Source organism: Elaeis guineensis, chromosome 8 (genome assembly GCF_000442705.2).
Source record: "Elaeis guineensis isolate ETL-2024a chromosome 8, EG11, whole genome shotgun sequence".
Classification (NCBI taxonomy): domain Eukaryota; kingdom Viridiplantae; phylum Streptophyta; class Magnoliopsida; order Arecales; family Arecaceae; genus Elaeis; species Elaeis guineensis.
This window is the reverse complement of record NC_026000.2, coordinates 13,010,869-13,033,064: the sequence shown is the minus strand read 5'-3', so window position 1 is coordinate 13,033,064 and position 22,196 is coordinate 13,010,869. Positions and strand designations below refer to the sequence as shown.

Below are 22,196 nucleotides of genomic sequence, written 5' to 3'. Positions count from 1 at the left end.
ATCATAGTTAATAAGACATGATCATGGGACTTCATTAGATGCATAAAAGCACGAAATTTTGTGATTCAATCTTTGTTTTCTAAAGAGTGACTCTATTTCTTTAGACCGTGTTTGGATCGTGGAATCGGAACGGAATAAGCCAGTTATTCCATTCTATTTCTCCAAACACCAAAATTGGGAGGGACAGGTTTATCCTACGGTAGAGGATAAATCTCTGCCACATGATATAACCTATTTTGAATAAAGATGCAATTCATTAGGGGCCCTCTGATCTCCTGATTATTATTTGGCCTCTCTCGCCCGCCTCGTCGGTGAGAAACCCTCTCTCCCTTCCCCAAATTGTCTAGTTTTATAATTAATTATTTACTCAATAGATAATATTATTTATTATTAAAAATATGGATGTGATCTTGTTACATACGTTATCTCCACATATGGATGGAAATTTTTTTTTATAGTATTACTATTATTTTTATTTAATCATTAAAAAAATAATATTACTAGAATTATATAAATTATATATTATTTACTATGATGACTAATATAATATTAATTTATTATATAATTATAAAATAAAATATGTTTATATGTAATTTGAAAATGTAATTAATTTTAATATAATTTCTATAAATAAAATAAAAATATTATTATAATTAAATACTATTAATATTTTTATGTTTTTATATTACTATTATTTTTTATTGAAAAGATGAGGGTGTCGTGTGAGGTGCACCTTTTAAATCATTTACTCTGACACAACGGTATCGCATGAGAGTTAGTTCTAAACTTATCCATCCAATCAAACGCACGGAACTGTTATTGTATAAAATAATTTTACTCTTTCGAATTTATGCAAACAATTTTTTCTTCCTCCTCCAAACCCTATTGCTTAACCAGCTGCGGCCATACGTCAGCCTCCTAATGTTGGTCATCATTATCCACGAATCCCAGCTTTACAATCTCCTCTATAATCACGCAATTAGGCATTATCCCCGTTCAAATTTGAAGAGCGGAGTAAAACTATCGGCACCTGTTTTTTCCAATGAGACGACGGCCTTTTTACCCTTCTGGATAAAAATTTTTAGGCACAGCTTGACAACTAACCCTCACCACCCATGAGCCGATTAGAATCTTGATCGATTGGTAATTAATAGGGGCCGTGAAGGAGAGGATTAGATCAACCGGAAGAGTCGGAGACTATGTAGTGCTTCTCTCTTTTATATATATATATATATATATATATATATAATTTAATAAAAATAGTGCTACTTTTTTTTGTTTGGGGAAAAGAGTCGCAACTCTTCATGCCAGCTATTCGTTTTTCGCCGTGTGGAACCATCACAGTCCATCGAAACTCCAACTGTTGAGTGCCTGAGTTTCAAACTTATCTATGAATCATGCAAGTTAAAATTTTGAAATAGAAATAATATAGAGATTAAAATTGTGAGATTTTTTTTTTTTTTTTTGGGTGAGGTACGGGGATGGATTAGCGAGGTAGAAGAATAGACTATGGACCCACTATTCAGGATACACTGGAGATTTTTATATCTAGCGTCCCTGGGAATTGAATCGCCAACGGTCAAGGCTAATAATGTACAATCAAAAAATTTCATCTTCAGCAAATTTGGTCAGAGAAAATCAGATTTTGAAATGACAATAATTAATTTTATCCTAAGTATTTGATTGAGAAGAGTTCCATTTATATTTCAAGGAAAACCGAAAAATCTCCAAAATCCGATCTGAACTATCACTTAGTATTTAAATCTTATTCTGAAATCTATTTCGATTCTAGTCACGAATCAAATGTATCAAAAAAAATAAATATTTCATTCACATTCCAATATATTCTGATTTTAATTTCCCTATTTGTATAAATATATGAAATTTTATGGTGTAATCTTTCTTCCTGAAGAGTGGATCTATTTCTTTAAACCATGTTTGGATGGTGGAATAGGAACGAAATAAGCTAGTTATTCCATTCTGTTTATCCAAATGCCAAATATAGGATGAGGGATAGGTTTATTCTATGGCAGGGATTTACCCTTGCCACATGGTATAACCTACTTTGAGGAAGGGCACAGAATTGTTGAAAAACCTCCCTCCATTTCCCAAAAATTTTCAATTATTGTTTTATGATTAACTTTTTACTCAATAGGTAATCTTATTTATTGTTAAAAATGTGTATATAACCTAGTTATATATATTATCTCCTTATAGAGCACATATTGTTAACAATATTATATAAATTATACATTATTTACTACAATAAATAAGATAATACTAATTTTATTATATCAGTATCAAATAAAATATATTTATACTTAATTTGACAATATAATTATTTTTTAATGTTATATATGTTATGGGGGTTATTCCACCTTAGCTTATCATAAAATCGATCTTAACTTTGGTCACCAAAAATCTGATCTGATTAGAAGACCGAGGTCATTAGAAAGTCGATCTGAATTGGAGGCTGAGTTCATATAAAGTCAATCTGAATAAGAAAGTAAGCTCATAAGGAAGCTAATCTGAACCAGAGGTTAAGTTTATATAAAGTCGATCTGAATTGGAGGCTGAGTTCATATAAAGTCGACCTGAATTGAAAGCTGAATGTCGATATGAATTGGAGGCTGAATACTGATCTGACTCATCTCAGCTCATATAAATACTGGCCTGAGTTATCTGAATTGACTTATGATGAAGTATTATGATCAGCTCATATATATACCGATCCGACTTATCTTAGGTCATATAAGTACCAATCTGATTCATTTCAGCTCATATAAATACCGATATGAAATAGAGTATACATATATCTGAGATGTTCAGGGTCTCATATGATACTTGATTTCATCCTGATATTTTATCGAGGTGAACTATTACATTGATAACCATAGTCATCCTATTAAAGCCTGCTATAATCTTTACAACTAAGCTATAATTAGCCACGATCTCACTTACAGTTGTGCTACAATTCATCCCCAACTAGCACATACAGCTAAGTATGACCTCATTTTCAGCTAATATATACAGCTATGCTCTAGCTCATTTACAGCTAACCTTCAACAGCCTAACAAACTCGACAGCTAGCCTTTAACGGTCTAACAAACTCTTCCAACGATCTCATCAATCTCTCTATAAATAGAGAGCCAGGGGATCCTCCAGATAAGTTCTGACTCTCAAGTTCCAAGCTCAAACTAGAGAGAGACTCTGCTGCTGGGGCTCTAGCTCCTACGAAGTTATAAACTCTCTAGCTTCTCACTAACCCTCCTGCTCTCTATTCTTCTATTTTTCCATCTTCTGTTCTCGAGGCTCAAATTGACTTAAGCATCGGAGGATCAAGAACCAGAGAATCTCCATCCGATTTTTTGAATTATTTTGCAAGATTTCTCGAAGGAGACTCGAATTGGATCACCATAGCCATTCCAGCATGACTTAATATAATCTCTCCACTTGAGATTTTGAGCCTCGCAGCAACAGATTGACGTTAGAAGGAGGGTCTGAACCTCCATTGTCAAAAAAATTTTATAAAAAAATGATGAATCAGAGAGCACAAAATGACTCTCTATCTTCCCGCCTCCCCTGAGAGATATGCCAGAAGCAATTTCACCTCCATTCTGATGGAGATTGGGGGGCAGATGAAAGCTCTTCCCCGAAAGGGCAGTACTCTGCAATAAGCCTTTAGTGATATTTTCTTTAATATCTCAATTCTTATCTACAGGAGATCAGATTCCTTTGTGTAGTCTTATCAGGTCACATCACTTCACTATACCATGCTTAAACCCTTAAGTTACCAACTCATGGCATTATTGGAGATGGCCCCCATGTATTGTGAAGTGATATCACTCACCAATTCAAAAAGCAAAAGAGCCAGGCTCGGTGCTCGAAAACATGACAAGGGCAAGAATGTTATTTTTGGTCTCCTCTTCTTCTAAGACCCTCAAATAAAACTCATGATTTCTATGGTGATAAACTCTCAAACTCCATCTATTATTATATTTTTTTCTTGCAGGTCAACGAGTTCTTGAGCATGTGAGCCGGCCTTGGATACAGTCGAAGTTTCCTGTAAGCAATCTTCCATGACTTGATCCTCCCGCACCCACTGGATACAATGAGGCCTGTTGCATCATTCTACAGGTAACATAACCACATAAAAAAAAAGAGAGGATATAGTCCTTGTGTATCTGACCTCAGATATGGTCGAGATCATCTGTGACTAGCCTTTCACTATTTGGCTTTCCTGTATCAAACAAATACAACGATGCTCTTCACGTCACCTAACAGGTGACATATAATTAAAAAAAAAAAAAAAGAAGAAGGAAAAGAAAAGAAAGAAAAGAGAGGCGTGAAGGACAAAGGAGGTTGGTTTCCCCCATTCAAGATCTCATATACACCCGTGCGACCCCCGGTGACCAAGACGCCGTCCGATCGGCAATCCTCCACGCCCATGAGCCTTTTGGCATTTCGACAAGATACTGACGTCCAAGCACCACCCCGCATCCGAGAGCTTCCTGATGTCCGAACGTCGCCCAATCAGCGACCTCTCAACATCCAAGGGCCTCCAGGCATCCAAGCACCGCCCGATCAGGTGACCTCTCCACGCCCACTCATCTCCTGGCATTGATTCTTTTGGATCGGAGGCATCCTGATGGTGGACTACGTTGGATTGACGACCCCTGAGACTCTAGATCTCTCCTCCGCACCTACGTGCACTCCTGTGCACCTCTCAGTGCCTAACTCTGGTGGCCCAGTGGCCTCCTGATGTCAACTCTTCCAGATCGACATCACCCCAGAGCCAAGCACCTCCGGACTGGCCTTCTCTGATGTTGCCTGCATTGAATGTGCCATCCGATGCCAAACCACCCAGGTCGGTAGTTTTCTGGCCTTAAAGCTCCCTCAAACCCAGTTAGGTCAGCATTCTTCGAGCTCCCGCGCACTTGTGTGAGTTCTCGGGGCCAAGCACCGCTAGGTCAGTAATCCGTCAGCCTCAAAGCTCTGCATGTCAGTGGCCCTGCTCCTGTATGTTTCCCGACAAAAAACTCAATCAGCCCAATCGATGACTTTCCAACACCGGCACAACTCGATCAATAATCTCCCATCACCAAACCCTCTTAGATCGGCCTTTGTGTGCGGCACCCTCGGACCCTTTCAGGGATTTATCAGAGTGAAATATTGCTGTCAATGACAGCGGGGGAAGGCTTTGGCCTAGAGAGGATTAATGGTGGAGAGATATTATCTGACGCAAATGAACGTGGCTTTCTCCCCGAACCTTAAGTGGCACCATCACCTCTCACCGCTCACCTCTCTCTCCTCTACTCCTCTCCGTCCTTCCTTATGCTCCACCATCTTCTACCACTGCACTGGTGGAGCAATAGATAGAGCCCTCGCCATCCGATTCATGACCTCTGCTTCTTTTAGTTCAAGGCTGAAGGAGTTTGTTAAGAAGACGATCTCGGAAAACCCCATCATTATCAACTCCCAGGCCTGGTGCTCATATTTGATGGAGGTGAGGTCATTCAAGAGGATTGGGATGGGGCCTCTTGTCACAGAGCTGGATCAGCTTGGTCCCCACAGGCCCCAATTGCAAAAGGTATTGGAAAGATTGACAGGACAATACACAGTTTCAAATATTTTATTATGAAAAGTGCCAGAAGGAATGACTTCAGGTTGAAAAACAAGGAGAAATTCTTGGACAGTAGTCCACCGACCTAACACAAAATGTCTATGTATGCATTTAACCCCAAGCAACTCTAAGGTGATCTATGGGCATCTCCAAAGTCCAGATCAAAACTGATCAAAAAAAGAGAGAGAGAGAGAAAGAGAGAGAAAAAAAATTAAAAAAAAAGAAAGGGAGAGAGCTTGATCTCCATCTAAAATTAAAATGATTCAAAGCACAGATCAAGCCTGAGCCGAACAACAAGGAGTCAACCAGAATTAGCGAGCTCTCAAACAAGAACCTATGGTAAAAGACTCCTAAGCTTTTACTTGTTATTTTCTCTCTTTTCCTTCTTACAGGATCAAAGGAGAAAAATATGACCAAGTCAGAATCAAAATTACGATCGAACCAAAGTCAAAGCCAAGCCAACATAAAGTCAAAACAAGTCCTAGCCAGGATAGAAAATAAGGAGTCTACAAAACCAAGAGGCTCTCAAACAGAATGCACAACCTCCATGGTAATAGACTCTCAAGCCCCATCTACTATTCTATTCCTTTCTTACAGGATGATAGGTTCTTGAGTATATCAGTTGAAACAAAAGAGTATCAAACCCAAAGATAAGAAAAATATTAACCAGAGGCTCATCAAAAAGTTTAGCTCATCAAAAAGTTAACCTCATTAGAAGGGTGAAGGCTGAGCTTATAAAAAAATCGATCTTATCAAGAGGTCGAGCTCATCAAAAGATCAGAGAAGGACCGACTTCATCAGAAGGTCGAGATCATCAAAAATTCAATCTTCAGATGGGTAAAGCCCCGAGAGGTCAAAATGAAAATGAGATCTTCCTAAAATCCATTCTCTAGATTGGTAGAGCCTCGAGAGGCATAATGGAGATAAGATCTCCCAAATATCGATCTCAGGGTCAAAGTTATCTTGATATTCCATCAAATATCGATCTGAAGATCGAGGTTATCTATCAATACCGATCTGAAGGTCGAGGTTATCTTTCAGCTCTATAAAATATTGATGTTAAGATCAAGGTTATACCAATCTCAGGGTCGAAGTTATTTTGAATTTCTATCAAATACCGACATGAAGGTTGAGATTATCTTTCAGTTTCATAAAATATCAATCTGAAAGTCGAGATTTTCATTCAGTTTTATCAAATATCGATTTGAAGGTCGAGGTTATCATTTAATTCTATCAAATACAGATTTGAAGGTCAAGACTATCTTTTAATTCTATGAAATACTGATCTGAAGGTCGAGATTATCTTTCAGCTATATAAAATACCAACCTTAGGATTGAGGTTATACCGACCTCAAGGTTGAGGTTATACTGACCTCAGGGTCGAAGTTATCTTGAATTTTTATTAAATATCGATCTGAAGATCGAGGTTATCATTCAGTTCTATCAAATACGGATCTAAAGATCAAAGTTATCTTTCAATTCTATGAAATACTAATCTGAAGGTCAATGTTATAATTTAGTTCTATCAAATACTGACCTAAAGATCGAGATTATCTTTCAGTTCTATAAAATATCGATTTGAAGATTGAGATTATTTTTTAGTTCTATCAAATATAGATCTAAAGATCGAGATTATCTTGAATTTCTACCAGATATCAACCTCAAGATCAAGATTATATTTCAGCTCATATAAATACCGACCTCACGGTCGAAGTTATTTTTTCAAATCTATAAAATACCGACCTCTAGATCATGATCATACCGACCTCAGGATTGAGATTATCCTATAAAATATTGATATCTAGATTGAGGATATCTTTTGATCTACACAAGGTTGTGAGCAATTCATTTGAAAAATCAAATGGTTCAAAATTGCCACCTCGAACAAGTTGAGAACTTATTTCTTAGACTACTTCTTTCATCCAAAATAAATTTTTGAGACTCAAAAATAGGGGCCAAGTGTTATGGAGGTTATCCCATCTCAACTCATCATAAAATTGACCTCAACTTGAAGTCACTAAAAATCCAATCTAATTAGAAGGCCAAGGTCACTAGAAAGCCGATCTAAATTAAAGGCTAAGTTCATATAAAGCAGACCTAAACAAGAGACTGAGCTCATAATGAAGCCAATCTAAACCAGAAGCTGAGTTCATATAAAGCTGATCTGAATTGAAGGTTGAGTTCATATAAAGCCAACCTGAATTGGAGGCTGAGTTCATATAAAGCCGACCTGAATTAGAGACTGAGTGCCGATCTGAATTAGAGGCTGAATGTAGATCTGACTCATCTCAGCTCATATAAATACCAACTTGAGCTACTTAAATTGACTTCTGATAAAGTATTATGATCAGCTCATATATATATCGATCTGACTCATCTCAGCTCATATAAGTACCGACCTGATTTATTTCAGCTCACATAAATATTGACCTGAAGTAGAGTATTATATATATCCAAGACGTTCAGGATCTCATATGATATTTGATTTCATCCCGATATTTTATCGAGGTGAACTATTACATTGACGGCCATAGTCATCTTATTAAAGCCTGCCATGATCTCTACAACTAAGCTATAATTGATCACAATCTCACATATAGCTGTGCTACAATTCATCTCCAACTGGCACATATAGCTAAGTATGACCTCATTTCCAGCTAATATATACAGCTATGCTCTATTTTACTTATAGCTAACCTTCAATGGCTTAACAAACTCTACAACTAGCCTATAACGATCTAACAAACTCTTCCAACGGTCTCATCAGTCCCTCTATAAATAGAGAGCCAGAGGATCCTTCAGGTAAGTTCTGACTCCCAAATCTCAAGCTCAAATTAGAGGGAGACTCTGTAGTTAGAACTTTAGCTCTCACGAAGTCATAAACTCTCTAGCTCCTCACTAACCCTCTTGCTCTCTATTCTTCTAATTTTTCACCTCCTATTCTCGAGGCTCAAATTGACTTAAGCATCGGAGGGTTAAGAACCAGAGGATTCTCATCCAATTTCTTAACTTATTTTGCAAGATTTCTCGAAGGAGACTCGAATTGGATCACCACAGCCATTCCAGCATGGCTCAATCTAATCTCTCCATCTGAGATTTTGAGTCTTGCAGTAATAATATATTATAAATAAAATAAAATATAATACTAAATTATAATTAATTATTTTAAAATATGATATCAATCGATACGAGGAAAAAGATGTGGGTGAAGTGGCAGATGCTCCTTTTAAAGCATTTACTTCTTCCATAAAATATTGTCACAAGAGAATAGTCCTAAACTTATCCATTCAATCAAACACATAATTTTTTCAAAAAAAAAAATCAAACACATAAAACTTTTAGTCCATGAAAGAATTTTATTCTTTCAAATTTATCCAGAAAATTTTTTCTTCTATCTTCAAAATTTATTCCTTGACTAGCAGCAATTAGGGATGAAAATAGATTAGATAATATCCATGCGAATCTATTTACGTATTTGAATCTAGTCGGATATGGATAAAAATTTGAACATTTAACTAATGTCTATATCCATATCCATATTCGTTAAAGAAAGATATGGATAGGCAAATATCCGATTCTGATTCTATTTATAATTGGAGGTACAATCGAGTTGAGCCAAGTTGAATAATTGAAAGTTTGAACTCGACTCGACTCAAAATACTCAGATTCAAAACTTGGCTCGAGATCGACTGAATCTTAATATCTCAAATTCGAGCTCAGTTCGATGAAGCATGGTAGGTGATGTGCATGCATTTTTAAAATTTTACAGCGGAGCATATGTAGATTAAACAATTTAATCTATAAAGCATGCTTAGATCAAATCTAAATCACCATATAGGATCTATGACATGAACTAATATGCATATATGTATATCTGAAATCTAAAATCAGCATATACTGAACATATCTAAGTGTAATTAGATCATATCTAATTCATATTTAGATTACATCTAAAAATTAATTTAGATCAAAATCTCATACCTGAGTATGGGTAGCAGATCATCGCATCTAAAATTTATGGTAGATGGTTCTTCATGATGCTTGACAGCAACACACACATCCGATCTCTACGGATATCCACACGAAGTCCTCGTGCTAATTGATCTCTCCGAGAGTGCTAGCTCACGAAGACACCATCCATTGATTGATTTGAGAGGAACATGATGGAATTGAAGAATAAGGAGACCCTCTCTTTTTCTTTCTGGATCTATGCATCTGATCTCTACAATAGAGATCAAGAGAAGAACCCTTTCTTCTCAATTTTTCATGTATAAGAGAGAACCTTTTTCTCTTTCTTTCACGTCCTTGAGAAGAACTTTTCTTCTCTAATTTTCTATGATAAAAATCAAATCTAATCTGATTTCTCATATTAAAAATCATATAAAATCTTGAGATCCAGAAAAATTCAAAAGAAGAATCCAAGAGAAGAACGGTTCTTCTCCCTTTTTCTTCTTGATTAAGAACTCAAGAAAGCCCCAAACGTCCAATCAGATTTTTTTGATATTTCTTCTCCAAATTCTCATGTTAAAAATCAGATTATATTTAATTTTTATTTTAAAAAAAAATCTAAAAAAAAAACTTCTTCAAGACTGCGCGCAAGAAAGAAGACCCATCTTTTTTCTTGATCTAAAACTTCAAGAAGCCTCAAAATCAAACCAGATTTTTTTTTGATATTTTTTTTCTAAATCTACATATTAAAAATCAGATCTAATCTAATTTTTATCTAAAAAAAATAAAAAAAAAAAATTTGAAAGAAGAACTCCTTCTTCTTCAAGGCTGCACGCAAGAAAAAAGACCCTTCTTCTTTCTTGATCTTTCTCTCCTTGGGAAGAACTTTTCTTCTCTAATTTTCTACTGTATAACCAGCAGAAAAGCCTCTCTTTGATGTCTAAAAATTAGCAAGAAAAAGATTAGAAAATATACCAATAAGAAGAGTAGAAACGGTTCTTGGCGTGTGGAATGTTGGGGCGTCCAACCCTTGGACGCCCCCTTCCTTATTTCTTTTTCTTTTGGGGCGGCAATCAAGAGGAGATTGGGGCACCTCCTTTTCCACGGGAGGAAGAGAAGAGATGGGGCGGTGCATCATAATAGGGCGTGAGGTATTTTTCACCGCATGAAAAGAGATGGGACACGTAAATAAATATCACATGGGGTTTGGGTTTAGTCCTATTCCCTAATAGGATTCAAGATCTTGTTCTACCTTTAACTAATCCTTGGTTCCAATCCTAATCAATTTAGGAATTAGTTATAACAAACTAACTAATTGGATCCTAGTCCAATGAGGCCCCAACCCAATTGGGAATTAGTTAGATTAAAACTCTATTGATCTAGGGATGGAGATCAGGTGCTTCATTTGATATTAGGGCTTGATCCAATCAAGCCTATTATTTAATAGGATTAGATCCAATCCAAGCCTATATAAAACTAATTGAATTATATTCAATTTAAAATAATTTCAAATTCATGCATCTCTGAAATCAATTGGAATAAGCCCTGTTATTCAATAGGGCTGCATCCAATTAATCCAAAGCCAATCTAATTGAATCCAATTCAATTAGATCTAATCCAATCTCCATTGCTCAATCAAATTGAGTCAATAAATAATCATATTGTTAATTAATTATTTCTCTAATTTACTAACTATTAGTAAACAATTTATTACAATCTTTGCATAAGATTAATCATCAATCAAATTGATAATTAAACCTTTCAACAATTCATAATTGTTGAAAAGCCATTTGATCAGACAAGTACTTCTATGTGTGTGACCTCATAGGTTCGAACTTAAACTGATAGCACAAGAATAATTCTTGTACTAATCGATGTAACCATCTAGCAATGGGATCCGACGTCCGGATAGGACGAATGTATGCCTAGCAACACTCTAGAACCCATGTGGATATAGTTACTGTATAATTCATCCCTTTGACACTTGATGCTCAAGGACGACTAAGGGTAAACTATCAATCCAGAAAGAGTGATCTACATTATGTCTCAACCTCAAAAATTCTGTGATTCTTCACTAGGACTATTTTGACCAAAGTTTTATTGAATTGAAACACAATGATGCATCATCTCTAATTTTACTTGGAGTGGTTAATCCCATCTTGACTCGCACTCAGACTTCACAAGTACTTGACTGTACCCAAAAATCTTTCATCATCGAATTAAAAATTCGAATAGCCCGATACTAAAATATAGTGAGTTGCTTGTAAGTCATCGAGACAGTCTTAGGTCCGAGGGACACATATACTCATATCCCATCAGAGCAATCCTTGACAGCAGAATGCTCCGAAAGTAGTCACGCTCAGTGAAATATACTCCCACACATCACCCGTATGCTATACCCATATCACCATACATCTTGGTTAAGAAGACAACCAACTAATATGGTATACAACAACCTACACTTGATACAATTATTATTTTTGTAATAATTGTATCATTTAATCGCGAGCAAGATTTAAAAACCACATGATAAATCCTCCTTTATCATTTTGAAAGTAGTTCTAAGGACTTCATCATAACATATGAGTTCTATTTTAGAAGATATATTCTTTATGATGAATCTACCAGATCATATTTATCATTCTATAATTTATATACTTATATGAAGTATAATCATCTACAACCTAGATGATTGACTTTATGACACATTTTTCAACAGTATCCATATTCGTTAAAGAAAGATATGGATAGACAACTATCTGATTCTGATTTTATTTATAATTGAGGGTGCAATCGAGTTGAGCCGAGTCGAATAATTGAAAGTTTGAACTCGACTCGACTCAAAATACTCGGACTCAAAATTTGGCTCGAGATCGATTGAATCTTAATATCTCAAATTCGAGCTCAATTCGATGAAAAATAGATAAAATTCGAGATTGACTTGAATATCAATCGAGCCATGGTCGAGCTCGAAATCAAGCTTAATCTACTAATAATATATATATTATATATTATAAGTAAAAATAATATTATTACAAATATGTATAAATTTGAGTAGGCTTACAAGCTTTCGAGCCGAATATTTTGCTACTCGAATTCGACTCAAAAAATTATTCAAGTTACTCGAGCTTGATAATATCCAAATCGAATCAAGCTTGGACTCGAATCGAGCTTGAGTAACTCACGAGCGGCTCAACTCTTTTGCACCCCTAGTCGTAATCCTATGTAATTTTATATAGTACTCATGATTTTTTAAAAAAAATAAATGATTATATAATTATATTATAAATTTGATTTATCATCCACTTAAGATGCATTTAGTTATATTTTTTGATTTTTAATTTTTAAAAAATATTTTTTATTTTTTTTATTTTTGCTATTGAGTAAAAGTAGAAAAGCAAAAAGTATGTTTGGTAACTATGTTGCTATAAAGCAAAAAGCAACATTTGGAGATTGCAGGTGAAGAGCTTGACGAGGGAGAAAGGTTCGAAAAGGAAGGAAAAAGAGGGTGGAGAGGTGAAGAGTTTGACAAGGGAGAAAAGTTCGGACTCTTTACTTTTTGATTTGACGTTTCAGATGTGGGGAAGTAAAAAAAATTGAAAAATAAATTTTGAAAAGTAAAAAATTTTTACTTTACATATAAAGTAATTATTTTAATTTTTTTAATTTTTACTTTTCATGTTGTTATCAAACATTACTTTTTAATTTTTTTTTTTAAAAATTAAAAAATAAAAAATATTTTTTTAATGACTAACCAAATACACCGTTAGTTATATCTTTGATTTGATGACTATAAAATTTAATCATCTTATTTGAATCATATTTATATCTATATTATTTTAAAATAAATATAATTATAATTTTTACAGTTGATTAATATTTATATCCATATTTGATGCCGATGTATTAGTATCAATCCGTTCTCAGCCCTGGCTGCAGTTTTGGAACGACATCCTCCTGCTGGTCACGATTATCCACGCGTGAATCCCGGCTTTACCGTCTCTTCTATAATGACGCATTACGCACCATCTGCGTTAAAGTTTGAGGAGCGGAGTAAAGCTCTTTGTGCCAGTTTTTCCTTTTTTTTTTTTTTTTGGTAGGGGGTGAAATACTATCTCTCCGGCGAAAAAAGCGTTAAAATCTGAAGAAACGGAGCACAACTCTTTCAAGCTGTTTTCTCCCTTGTTTTGGTGAAACACTGCGTGCTTGGAAAAAGGAAAGTTGCGGACACGAGATCACCGTGGAAAACGCACTGGACGGCGATCTATATTCCGGCATGTAGATATTACGTGCGACAGAGCATCCGTACATGATGCATCTCGCCTACACGGCAGCGGGTAAAAGCCGTAGAGTTGACCGGTCAACGAGTCGCCCAGCGTTACCTCGTGCCACGAGTGGCGGAGAAACGATTCCAGTAGTCCTCCCCGCTTTGACGGGTAGCTTTGGTTGGCCCAGATCTCACCGACTCCTATTCCAACCCTACTTATTCCACTTATCCCGCCTCCCAATAAGCAAATCCGAGTTGTTTTACAGATAGTTCACCAGCCTTGATTATTATTCCCACGGACTAATTATCGAGGATATTCCCTTTTTCCGTTTATTCGCAACTAGAGTCCTGGCTCATCCATACCTCCTCTCCTCCGCCTATAAAACTCCGTCCGGGCCCCTCCCTGAGAGAAAGAACAAAAAAAAAACCCCACGTTTTCTTTTCCTTCCTTTCTCCCCCCTGCACTAGGATCTACGAGTATGGTTTCGAAGGCCGTCGCCGCCGCGCTCCTCCTCTTTTGCCTGGCCGCGGCCGCCGTGGCCGCGCCGGACATGTCGATCATCAGCTACGACGAGGCCCACGGAGTGCAGGGGCTGGAGCGGAGCGAAGAGGAGATGCGGCTCCTCTACGAGGGGTGGCTCGCGAAGCACGGGCGGGCGGACAACGCGCTCGGGGAGAAAGAGCGGAGGTTTGAGATCTTCAAGGACAACGTCCGTTTCATCGACGCCCACAACGCCGCCGCCGACTCCGGCCACCGCTCCTTCCGCCTCGGCCTCAACCGCTTCGCCGACATGACCAACGAAGAGTACCGCGCCGTCTACCTCGGCACCCGCCCCGCCAGCCACCGCCGTAGGGCCCGCTTGGGGAGCGATCGCTACCGCTACAACGCCGGGGAGGAGCTGCCGGAGTCCGTCGACTGGAGGGACAAGGGCGCCGTCACCACCGTCAAGGACCAGGGCAGCTGCGGTCAGTTCCCCTAACCCCTCCAATTATTCCCCTTAATCTCCTCTTCATTCCGGCCAAATAATATAAATTTACTATTTTACACTTGGCTGGTTCGCGGTGATTTTTTACTTGTACCTACCTTGTTGAGGGTATTTTGGTCTTTTTAACCCTCCCTGTTGGTCTTTTGTTTTCCTTGGGGTCTCTGTCTCGCGGATTCTCTGGACAGAGTCGATGGTACAGGATTGTTGTTCCCTCGGAACAGTTTAATCGATTAGTTACAGGCTTCGGATAAATCGCCGGATTTCTTGAATCTGTCTTTATCTTGTGCCGAATTTATCGGGCATATAATATATTATCTTTCAAATAGAAAATTTTGTCTCCTGCTAATTAAGATCAATTTTAAAAAATTTGCTTTTATTGGGAAGATTGCCATCTGTGGTTGATCGTAAAACTTTTAATCCATTATTGGGAAGTGGGTTCTGATGGACCATGTATGATTCTTGAAGGGAGTTGCTGGGCGTTCTCCACCATTGCTGCCGTGGAAGGGATTAACAAGATCGTGACAGGCGATCTGATATCCCTTTCTGAGCAGGAGTTGGTGGACTGCGACAATGGCCAAAACCAAGGCTGCAACGGTGGCCTCATGGACTATGCCTTTGAGTTCATCATCAATAATGGCGGTATTGACACCGAGGAGGACTACCCCTACAAGGCTCGTGATGGCAAGTGCGACCAGTACAGAGTGCGTCTCTTGGTCATTCTCTGTAAGAAATCGGTGCTTGGTTTGGCTCTGATTGATTTCAGTGTATTCTTTGTGCAGAAGAACGCCAAGGTTGTCTCCATTGATGGGTACGAAGATGTTCCTGTGAATGATGAGAAGGCCCTGCAGAAGGCTGTCGCAAACCAGCCTGTCAGCGTCGCTATTGAAGCTGGTGGCCGGGAGTTCCAGCTATACCATTCGGTGAGGCTCTGGTTATATCGCTTGATGAGTGTTGATGGGCTTTGGTGCTATCTTTTTTAATTGAGTCTTATTTGATTGAAATCTTCCCTGTTATGATTTAGGCTTAGAATTCTGGTGGTGGGCCCAAGAATGATTTTGGGCATCCTTTTAAATTAGTGGGTGTTGATTTGATTACATTCATAATTGGCCGGTTGCTGGATCTAGTTTTCCTAGATAATTATAAAAAAATATTCGTTGCAACGGTGATATCATGTCAAATTTGTAACAAACCAATGAAAGCCTTTATATTTCATCGATTGCTATGTATTACATCGATTCCCATGGATAATACCCTACATTACCCTGTGTATTCCCAATTTTTCATTGGTTTGTTACAACGGTGACGGAGTATCACCGTTGCAACGAATATTTTCTCGATAATTATGAAGTTGAGCATCTCTTATATCGGAGACCCTTGATTACATTCATCTTGGAGTATTTTGCTGTTGAGATTATACATGAAAATGAGAATTAAAGCATATGTATGTACAAATCCAACATATACCTTGGATTTTGTTCTCTTTGAATGTATCAGTGTTATATGCCTCAAACTGCTAGAAGCACACCTTTTCTTATCAGAAAACTGGAATATAAAGGATATTTGTGGTGGTTTCCAACTTTTCTGATGATACTGATCAAATGGCTTCATTCTGCTTTGACTGATTCATTTGCATTTGATTGGTCACTTTTAAAAGCTTAAAGTCTATTACACAAGGATACAATTATGTCCAACAGATGAAAGTCATATTCTCATAAGAAACTAATAGAGGACATAAGCATGTTAAACTCTTTTTTTGTTTATTATTAGGGAATTTTCACTGGAAGATGCGGGACTGATCTTGACCATGGTGTTGTTGCGGTTGGCTATGGCACTGAGAATGGCAAAGACTACTGGATTGTCAGGAACTCATGGGGTGGTGACTGGGGAGAGTCTGGGTATATCAGGATGGAGCGCAATGTCAACGCATCCACCGGCAAGTGTGGGATCGCCATGGAGTCGTCTTACCCTACTAAGAAGGGCCAGAACCCACCCAACCCTGGTCCATCCCCTCCTTCTCCTGTGAATCACCCTGCCGTTTGTGACAACTACTACTCTTGCCCATCTGGCACCACCTGCTGCTGTGTCTATGAGTTTGGCCGCCGCTGCTTTGCCTGGGGATGCTGCCCTCTTGAGGGGGCCACCTGCTGTGAAGATCGCTACAGCTGCTGCCCTCATGATTACCCAGTTTGCAATGTCAAGGCTGGAACTTGTCAACTGGTAAGCGTCTCTTCTTCACAAAATCATTATGTGAAAACGCTTGTGAAGCATTATATCCTGATATTGGTTCTGAATTTTGTTTTGTGACTGATTTTTTTTGGTTGCTTGATGTGAATAAACAGAGCAAGGACAATCCACTTGGAGTGAAGGCTCTGGTTCGCATCCCTGCCAAAGCTCATTGGGCATTCTCCGGCACTGATGCATGATAAGTCCACTGATTGTTGATGAGGAGAGGATGAAGGGTTCTTTTGTTGAATACCCCACCATTCCTCTCCTTTAAGAACTTGAAGCATAGCTTGTTATCGATCTCCTGTAAATAGCTATCAAATTCAGAAGTCAGATAAATGAAATGATATTGAACTCAGCTTTCTTATTTATGTAAATATTGATTTGCTTTGCATGCAGATGACTTTTAGTTTATAAAAAATCCAAACACAGTTGTCCATCTGCATACCATGGCCTACTTCAGTATTCACAATCTAAAACCATGCAGTTGCACTAATAACTGATGGTGATTGACTTATTGCCTTGTCTGTCTTGTACGTTCACGTATGGCCTAATGCTTCAGCTACTTGGAATGCCTCGCCGATCATAACTTGTGTGCCTATATAAGGCCAACGTCTTTTTTTTTTTTTGGGGGGCTCTCAGGAAGGTTCCACTTGTTTGTCTCCTTTGTTATTTGTGTTTTTATTGTTTCTATTTGTATTAGAACATTATTTGTCAAAGTGTCAGCATGAAGCTTAATTGACCCAGATCGCCTTCTGCTTCTGAAAGCTCGAATACAGGACAGACAGAGTCCTGGGAATCAAACATGCAATTTGTTGCTGCTAGAATCTGAATTGAGAAGCTAAGGTCAGCTAAAAGCCAGGTGAAGAGAAAGAGGTTGGTATTGAGGTTTTGAGCTTGGAAGTTTGGTTGAGTTTTAGCTGAAAGACACATATTTGAGCTCAAGCATAATGATTTACCTAGTACTGACTGATCTGAAAATATGAGAAAAACATCCCCTTGCCGGAATTTATTCAATACGGAATCTTTTGATGCTTAAATCAGCTAGATCCAAACCATCATGGTTAAGCCATTAATTGTCATGAACTGCTTTTGAATTGGAAATACATCGCTCTTCTCCATTGTTCAATTAGACCAAATTGGCACTTTGACCAATACCAAGATAAAATTGACTTCGACCTTTACCGAGGCTAGGATGGCTTCGGTTAATATCAGGGTCAGGTTGACAAACATACACCACATCACAATTCGCTTCTCTTCTAGTTCTTTGAATAGAAAAGGTACATCGCACAAACGACGGGCGACATATGATTAGCCCTGGAGTGAACCGACCAGCCATATTAGCTCTTGTCGCTTCTACATGGTCACAGTGAAAGTTGTAGTGTTCCAAATTTGGCCATATTAATCTGAGAAACCCCAAATTGATGATCTAAAGTTGCGTAATGAAACAGAGGCTTTTGCCGCTACATTTCCCTACATATTTTCTGCATTCCAAGGGACAACCGATTCTCTAACTTAGACAAAGGAAAAGAGCCCTTTGAGTAGAATGAAGAACTGGGAGACGGTTGAGTACAAAGAGTTACATGCTATTGGAATTATTCTCCTCTGTATTTTTTTTTTGATATAAGGAATTATTCCCCTCTGTATCCTCTACGTATGGTATGCCAATAAAATATATCCGCGATACTTCGTGCATTGTTTGGAGTTTTCAAACGTAGCTTCTCTAGGCTGGTACGGTGGAAGAGGAGCTTAAAACGACGACAAAGGTGATCTCATGTTTGGCTAAAAGTCCACTATAAGAGACCAATGAAGTAGACAAGTGGGTGGATGGGAAAATGAAAGATTTGAAAACACATCTACTGGGGTCTGCGAATCATGGGCTCTCGGAACCATGTGGCCGTCGCCCTCGACTATCCGGTCGAGTTGCTCGCACGTGGCATTTTAAGGTAGAAGGCTTCAAGCCCCCCACCTCTGTCAAATTTGTGACCTCAATTAACCGACGCACTCCTCGTGACGAAGACGGCACCACTGCCTTTCTTTTTTTTTTTTGCAATCCAAGGATTAGTGCGGCATATAGACCACCCCACCCCAAAACCTGAACGGTTTGAAAACGGGCACTGTTCCATCATCCGAAACTTTGCCCAACTAGCTTAATGGACCACTTTTTCCACTGCATCCTAACTAATTATCTTAAGCTGAAAAAATTGACTAGAGTGCCTGCCTCGGGTTAAAAGAGCTAATAAGCATCTAACAACCTACACTGCAAGACCTGCAGCACGGTATAGAATGGGTTACATACATTACGTCGACTGCATCACAACCGAGTCAATACGTATCACACATCAACTCCAACAGACGCCTCTTGTTGACTTTGATCTCTTATGAAGATTTTGTTTTCATATGGCAAACAGTAGGTGACACTACATTGGACTTGATTCAGGAATGAAGTGGAAGTTACCTGCCAAGAAAAGGAGATACAGAGGGCTATATGGTTTTCATTCAACCATCCGGACAAAATTGGTGCCCAACAGCCAGGCCTGGAAACTGGTCAGCAACCATCAATCATCTTGGCCGCCTCTTTCACCGGGACCCCCCAGCCGAGACCACCACCACAATATCATTCCCATTTTATTTTTTTTTAAAGCATTGTTGGATTCGCGTATCGCCAGCTTGCGCCCCCGCTATTTATTCGTCCCACTCTCCCTCCCCTCCCACCATCGCCACTCCTCTAATCATTCCTCTTCTTCCGGTTATAATCTAGAACAAAGAGCTAGCCTTTCATCAGCTCCTCTTCCACCTTCTTTATTAATTCCTTTCCACAATTAGTTATCAAGCAAAGAAAAAGTACGATGGCAACTGGGGAAAGCTGCTGCTACTGTGTAAAACTCCTCGTCCTCCTCATTACATTCCTCCATAGATCTTCCTTCCTCCATGCCCACTCCAACACTTCACTCCTAGCCCCACAAAGAGAGACCATAGAAATCGGCGTCGGCACCGGCTCTGGCACCGATATCGGCATCGGAGGTGGCGGTGGCGGCGAGGGCTCGGCGCCTCCCCTGTCGACGTGCGGCTGCGAACCCCAGCCATCTGACTTCCTCAACCTCAAGCAATACTACGCCTACATAGTAATCCAGCTCTTCAAGAAGACCATCACCTGCGACCCCAACAACGTGACCCAGACCTGGGTCGGCTACCGCCCCTGCACCTACCAAGGCTTCTACTGCGAGGCCCCACCGGACTCCCCGGACACCCCGACCATCGCCTCCATCGACTTCAACGGCTTCCACCTCTGCGCCCCGACCATCGCCGGCTTCATCGACAAGCTCCCCGACCTCGCCCTTTTCCATGCCAACTCCAACAACTTCACCGGCACCATCCCCGACCTCACCGGCCTCCAATACTTCTACGAGCTCGACGTCAGCAACAACAACATGTCCGGCCCCTTCCCCAACGACGTCCTCCCCCTCGCCAACCTCACCTTCCTCGACCTCCGCTTCAACCTCTTTGCCGGCGCCGTGCCACCCTCCATCTTCAGTCTCGATCTCGACGTCCTTTTCCTCAACAACAACTTCTTCAACCAGTCCCTGCCGTTCAACCTCGGCAGCACGCAGGTGGCCTATCTAACCTTGGCCAACAACGGCTTCACCGGCCCCATCCCGAGATCCATATCCAACGCTGGGAGCACTCTTCGCGAGGTGCTCTTCCTCAACAACCGCTTATCGGGCTGCCTGCCGTACGAGATCGGGCTTCTAAGCGAAGCGACGGTGTTCGATGCCGGGTTTAATCAGATAACGGGGCCGATACCGCTTTCTTTCGGATGCCTGCAGAAGGTGGAGCAGCTCAATCTGGCAGGCAATCTTCTCTATGGGAACGTGCCGGACGTGGTGTGCCGGCTGGCGAAGACGGGCCAGTTGGCGAACTTGTCGCTCTCGGGGAATTACTTTACGTCGATCGGGTACAGCTGCTGGGAACTGATAAAGAGCGGGGTGCTGGACGTGCGGCAGAACTGCATACCGGGATTCCCCGACCAGCGGCGGCCGGACGAATGCTGGTGGTTCTTCACGCATCCCAGGCACTATTTCTGCCCCTTCTTTCATTACATTCCTTGCAAGTGCCCCGTCGCGCCGGCAACGCCTGCGACGACGAAGGCCATGCAGCGGCCGGCGGTGGCGTCGCCGCCATACATGGCCTACAAGGCGCTTCACCAGCGGCATGGCAAGTGATATGAGTGTGCTCTGTTGGGATTATTTTCTCTATTATCCTCATGGTGGTGTGCTTAACTGTCAATAAGGTGGTAGATTGGTGTAACTAAGAAGAGAGAATAAGAGAGGAAGCGCCAATGCGAGATATTCTGTGCTTAATTTGTTTCATTTCATTTGGAACCGTTACAGGTTTGTCGCCGTCTGTTTGTGTGGAAGGGGAATGCAGGAAAGAAAAAGAATGTTTGTAATTTTATATGCTAGAACGAAGATAAAAAAACCCATAAAAAAAATACACACGGGATTGTGTAGGTGGGTGCATGAGGATTGCTGCAATTGGTCGAATCAGGCTCATGTGATTGGAACCCGTATGACGTGAAGAAGGTGTTGGTGGGTGCTTGAGGATTGCTGCAATCGGTCAAGTCGGGCTCATGGGATTGAAATCCTGTCTAACTTGACGTGAAGATATTGTTCATTTTGAAGATCCATCGGGACGTATTTCGAATGGCGTAGATGACCCTCATGACTTTGTCTTCTTGAGACATGCTGAAGCGATCGAATCCAAAAAATATCTTCACGTAGAAAGAAGGGAAAAAGATATCGGATCTAATAAGATAAGATTGTCTAACTGAATAGCCAATATGAGACTAAAGTCCGCACCCCCTGCAACAGTGACCCCTTAGTCAAGAAATCGCAGTACACATGGGAGGAGGGCATCCGAACCTAATAAGACAAGATTTCTGATTGAACAATCGATGTAGGACTCAAGTCCGTACCCCCTACAATAGTACCCCCCAGTTAGGGAATCGTAGTCTACTTTGAACGAATTTCGTCTTTCAGCTTGAGCCTTTTTGAGAAGACACTGTATATTGGGAGACCTGTATGGACCATCAATGTTGCGGTCGGTCAAGCCAGGCTCATGAGGTCGGAATCCGTGTCTAACCTGATGT

At 39.8% G+C, this 22,196-nt stretch overlaps 2 protein-coding genes across 3 annotated transcripts; both read left to right on the top strand.

The window, feature by feature from the left end:
* Positions 1-14,234: 14,234 nt before the first annotated feature.
* Positions 14,235-17,424, top strand: LOC105050155 (cysteine proteinase mucunain). Of its 2 annotated transcripts, XM_010930064.4 has the most exons (5): positions 14,237-14,804; positions 15,290-15,525; positions 15,604-15,744; positions 16,592-17,041; positions 17,164-17,424. In XM_010930064.4, the coding sequence occupies exons 1-5, from the start codon at positions 14,318-14,320 to the stop codon at positions 17,245-17,247; spliced, it is 1,398 nt and encodes a 465-aa protein (XP_010928366.1). In that variant the 5' UTR covers positions 14,237-14,317; the 3' UTR covers positions 17,248-17,424. The 2 variants fall into 2 exon arrangements, with proteins under 2 accessions (XP_019708079.1, XP_010928366.1); XM_019852520.3 differs by having other exon boundaries at positions 14,235-14,804; positions 15,290-15,744.
* A 2,331-nt stretch (positions 17,425-19,755) lies between these two features.
* On the top strand, positions 19,756-21,420 carry LOC105050154 (uncharacterized protein At4g06744). The gene has a single exon (XM_010930063.4). It carries the CDS (start codon positions 19,897-19,899, stop codon positions 21,268-21,270), a length of 1,374 nt encoding a protein of 457 aa, XP_010928365.1. The 5' UTR covers positions 19,756-19,896; the 3' UTR covers positions 21,271-21,420.
* Positions 21,421-22,196: the final 776 nt, after the last annotated feature.

Excerpts from the sequence above, each read along its gene's own strand:
- LOC105050155 (XM_019852520.3), top strand. The coding sequence starts at position 14,318 with ATGGTTTCGAAGGCCGTCGCCGCCGCGCTCCTCCTCTTTTGCCTGGCC. Across the intron at positions 14,805-15,289 it reads CAAGGACCAGGGCAGCTGCG|GGAGTTGCTGGGCGTTCTCC; the intron begins GTCAGTTCCCCT and ends TGATTCTTGAAG. Across the intron at positions 15,745-16,591 it reads AGTTCCAGCTATACCATTCG|GGAATTTTCACTGGAAGATG; the intron begins GTGAGGCTCTGG and ends GTTTATTATTAG.
- LOC105050154 (XM_010930063.4), top strand. The coding sequence starts at position 19,897 with ATGGCAACTGGGGAAAGCTGCTGCTACTGTGTAAAACTCCTCGTCCTC.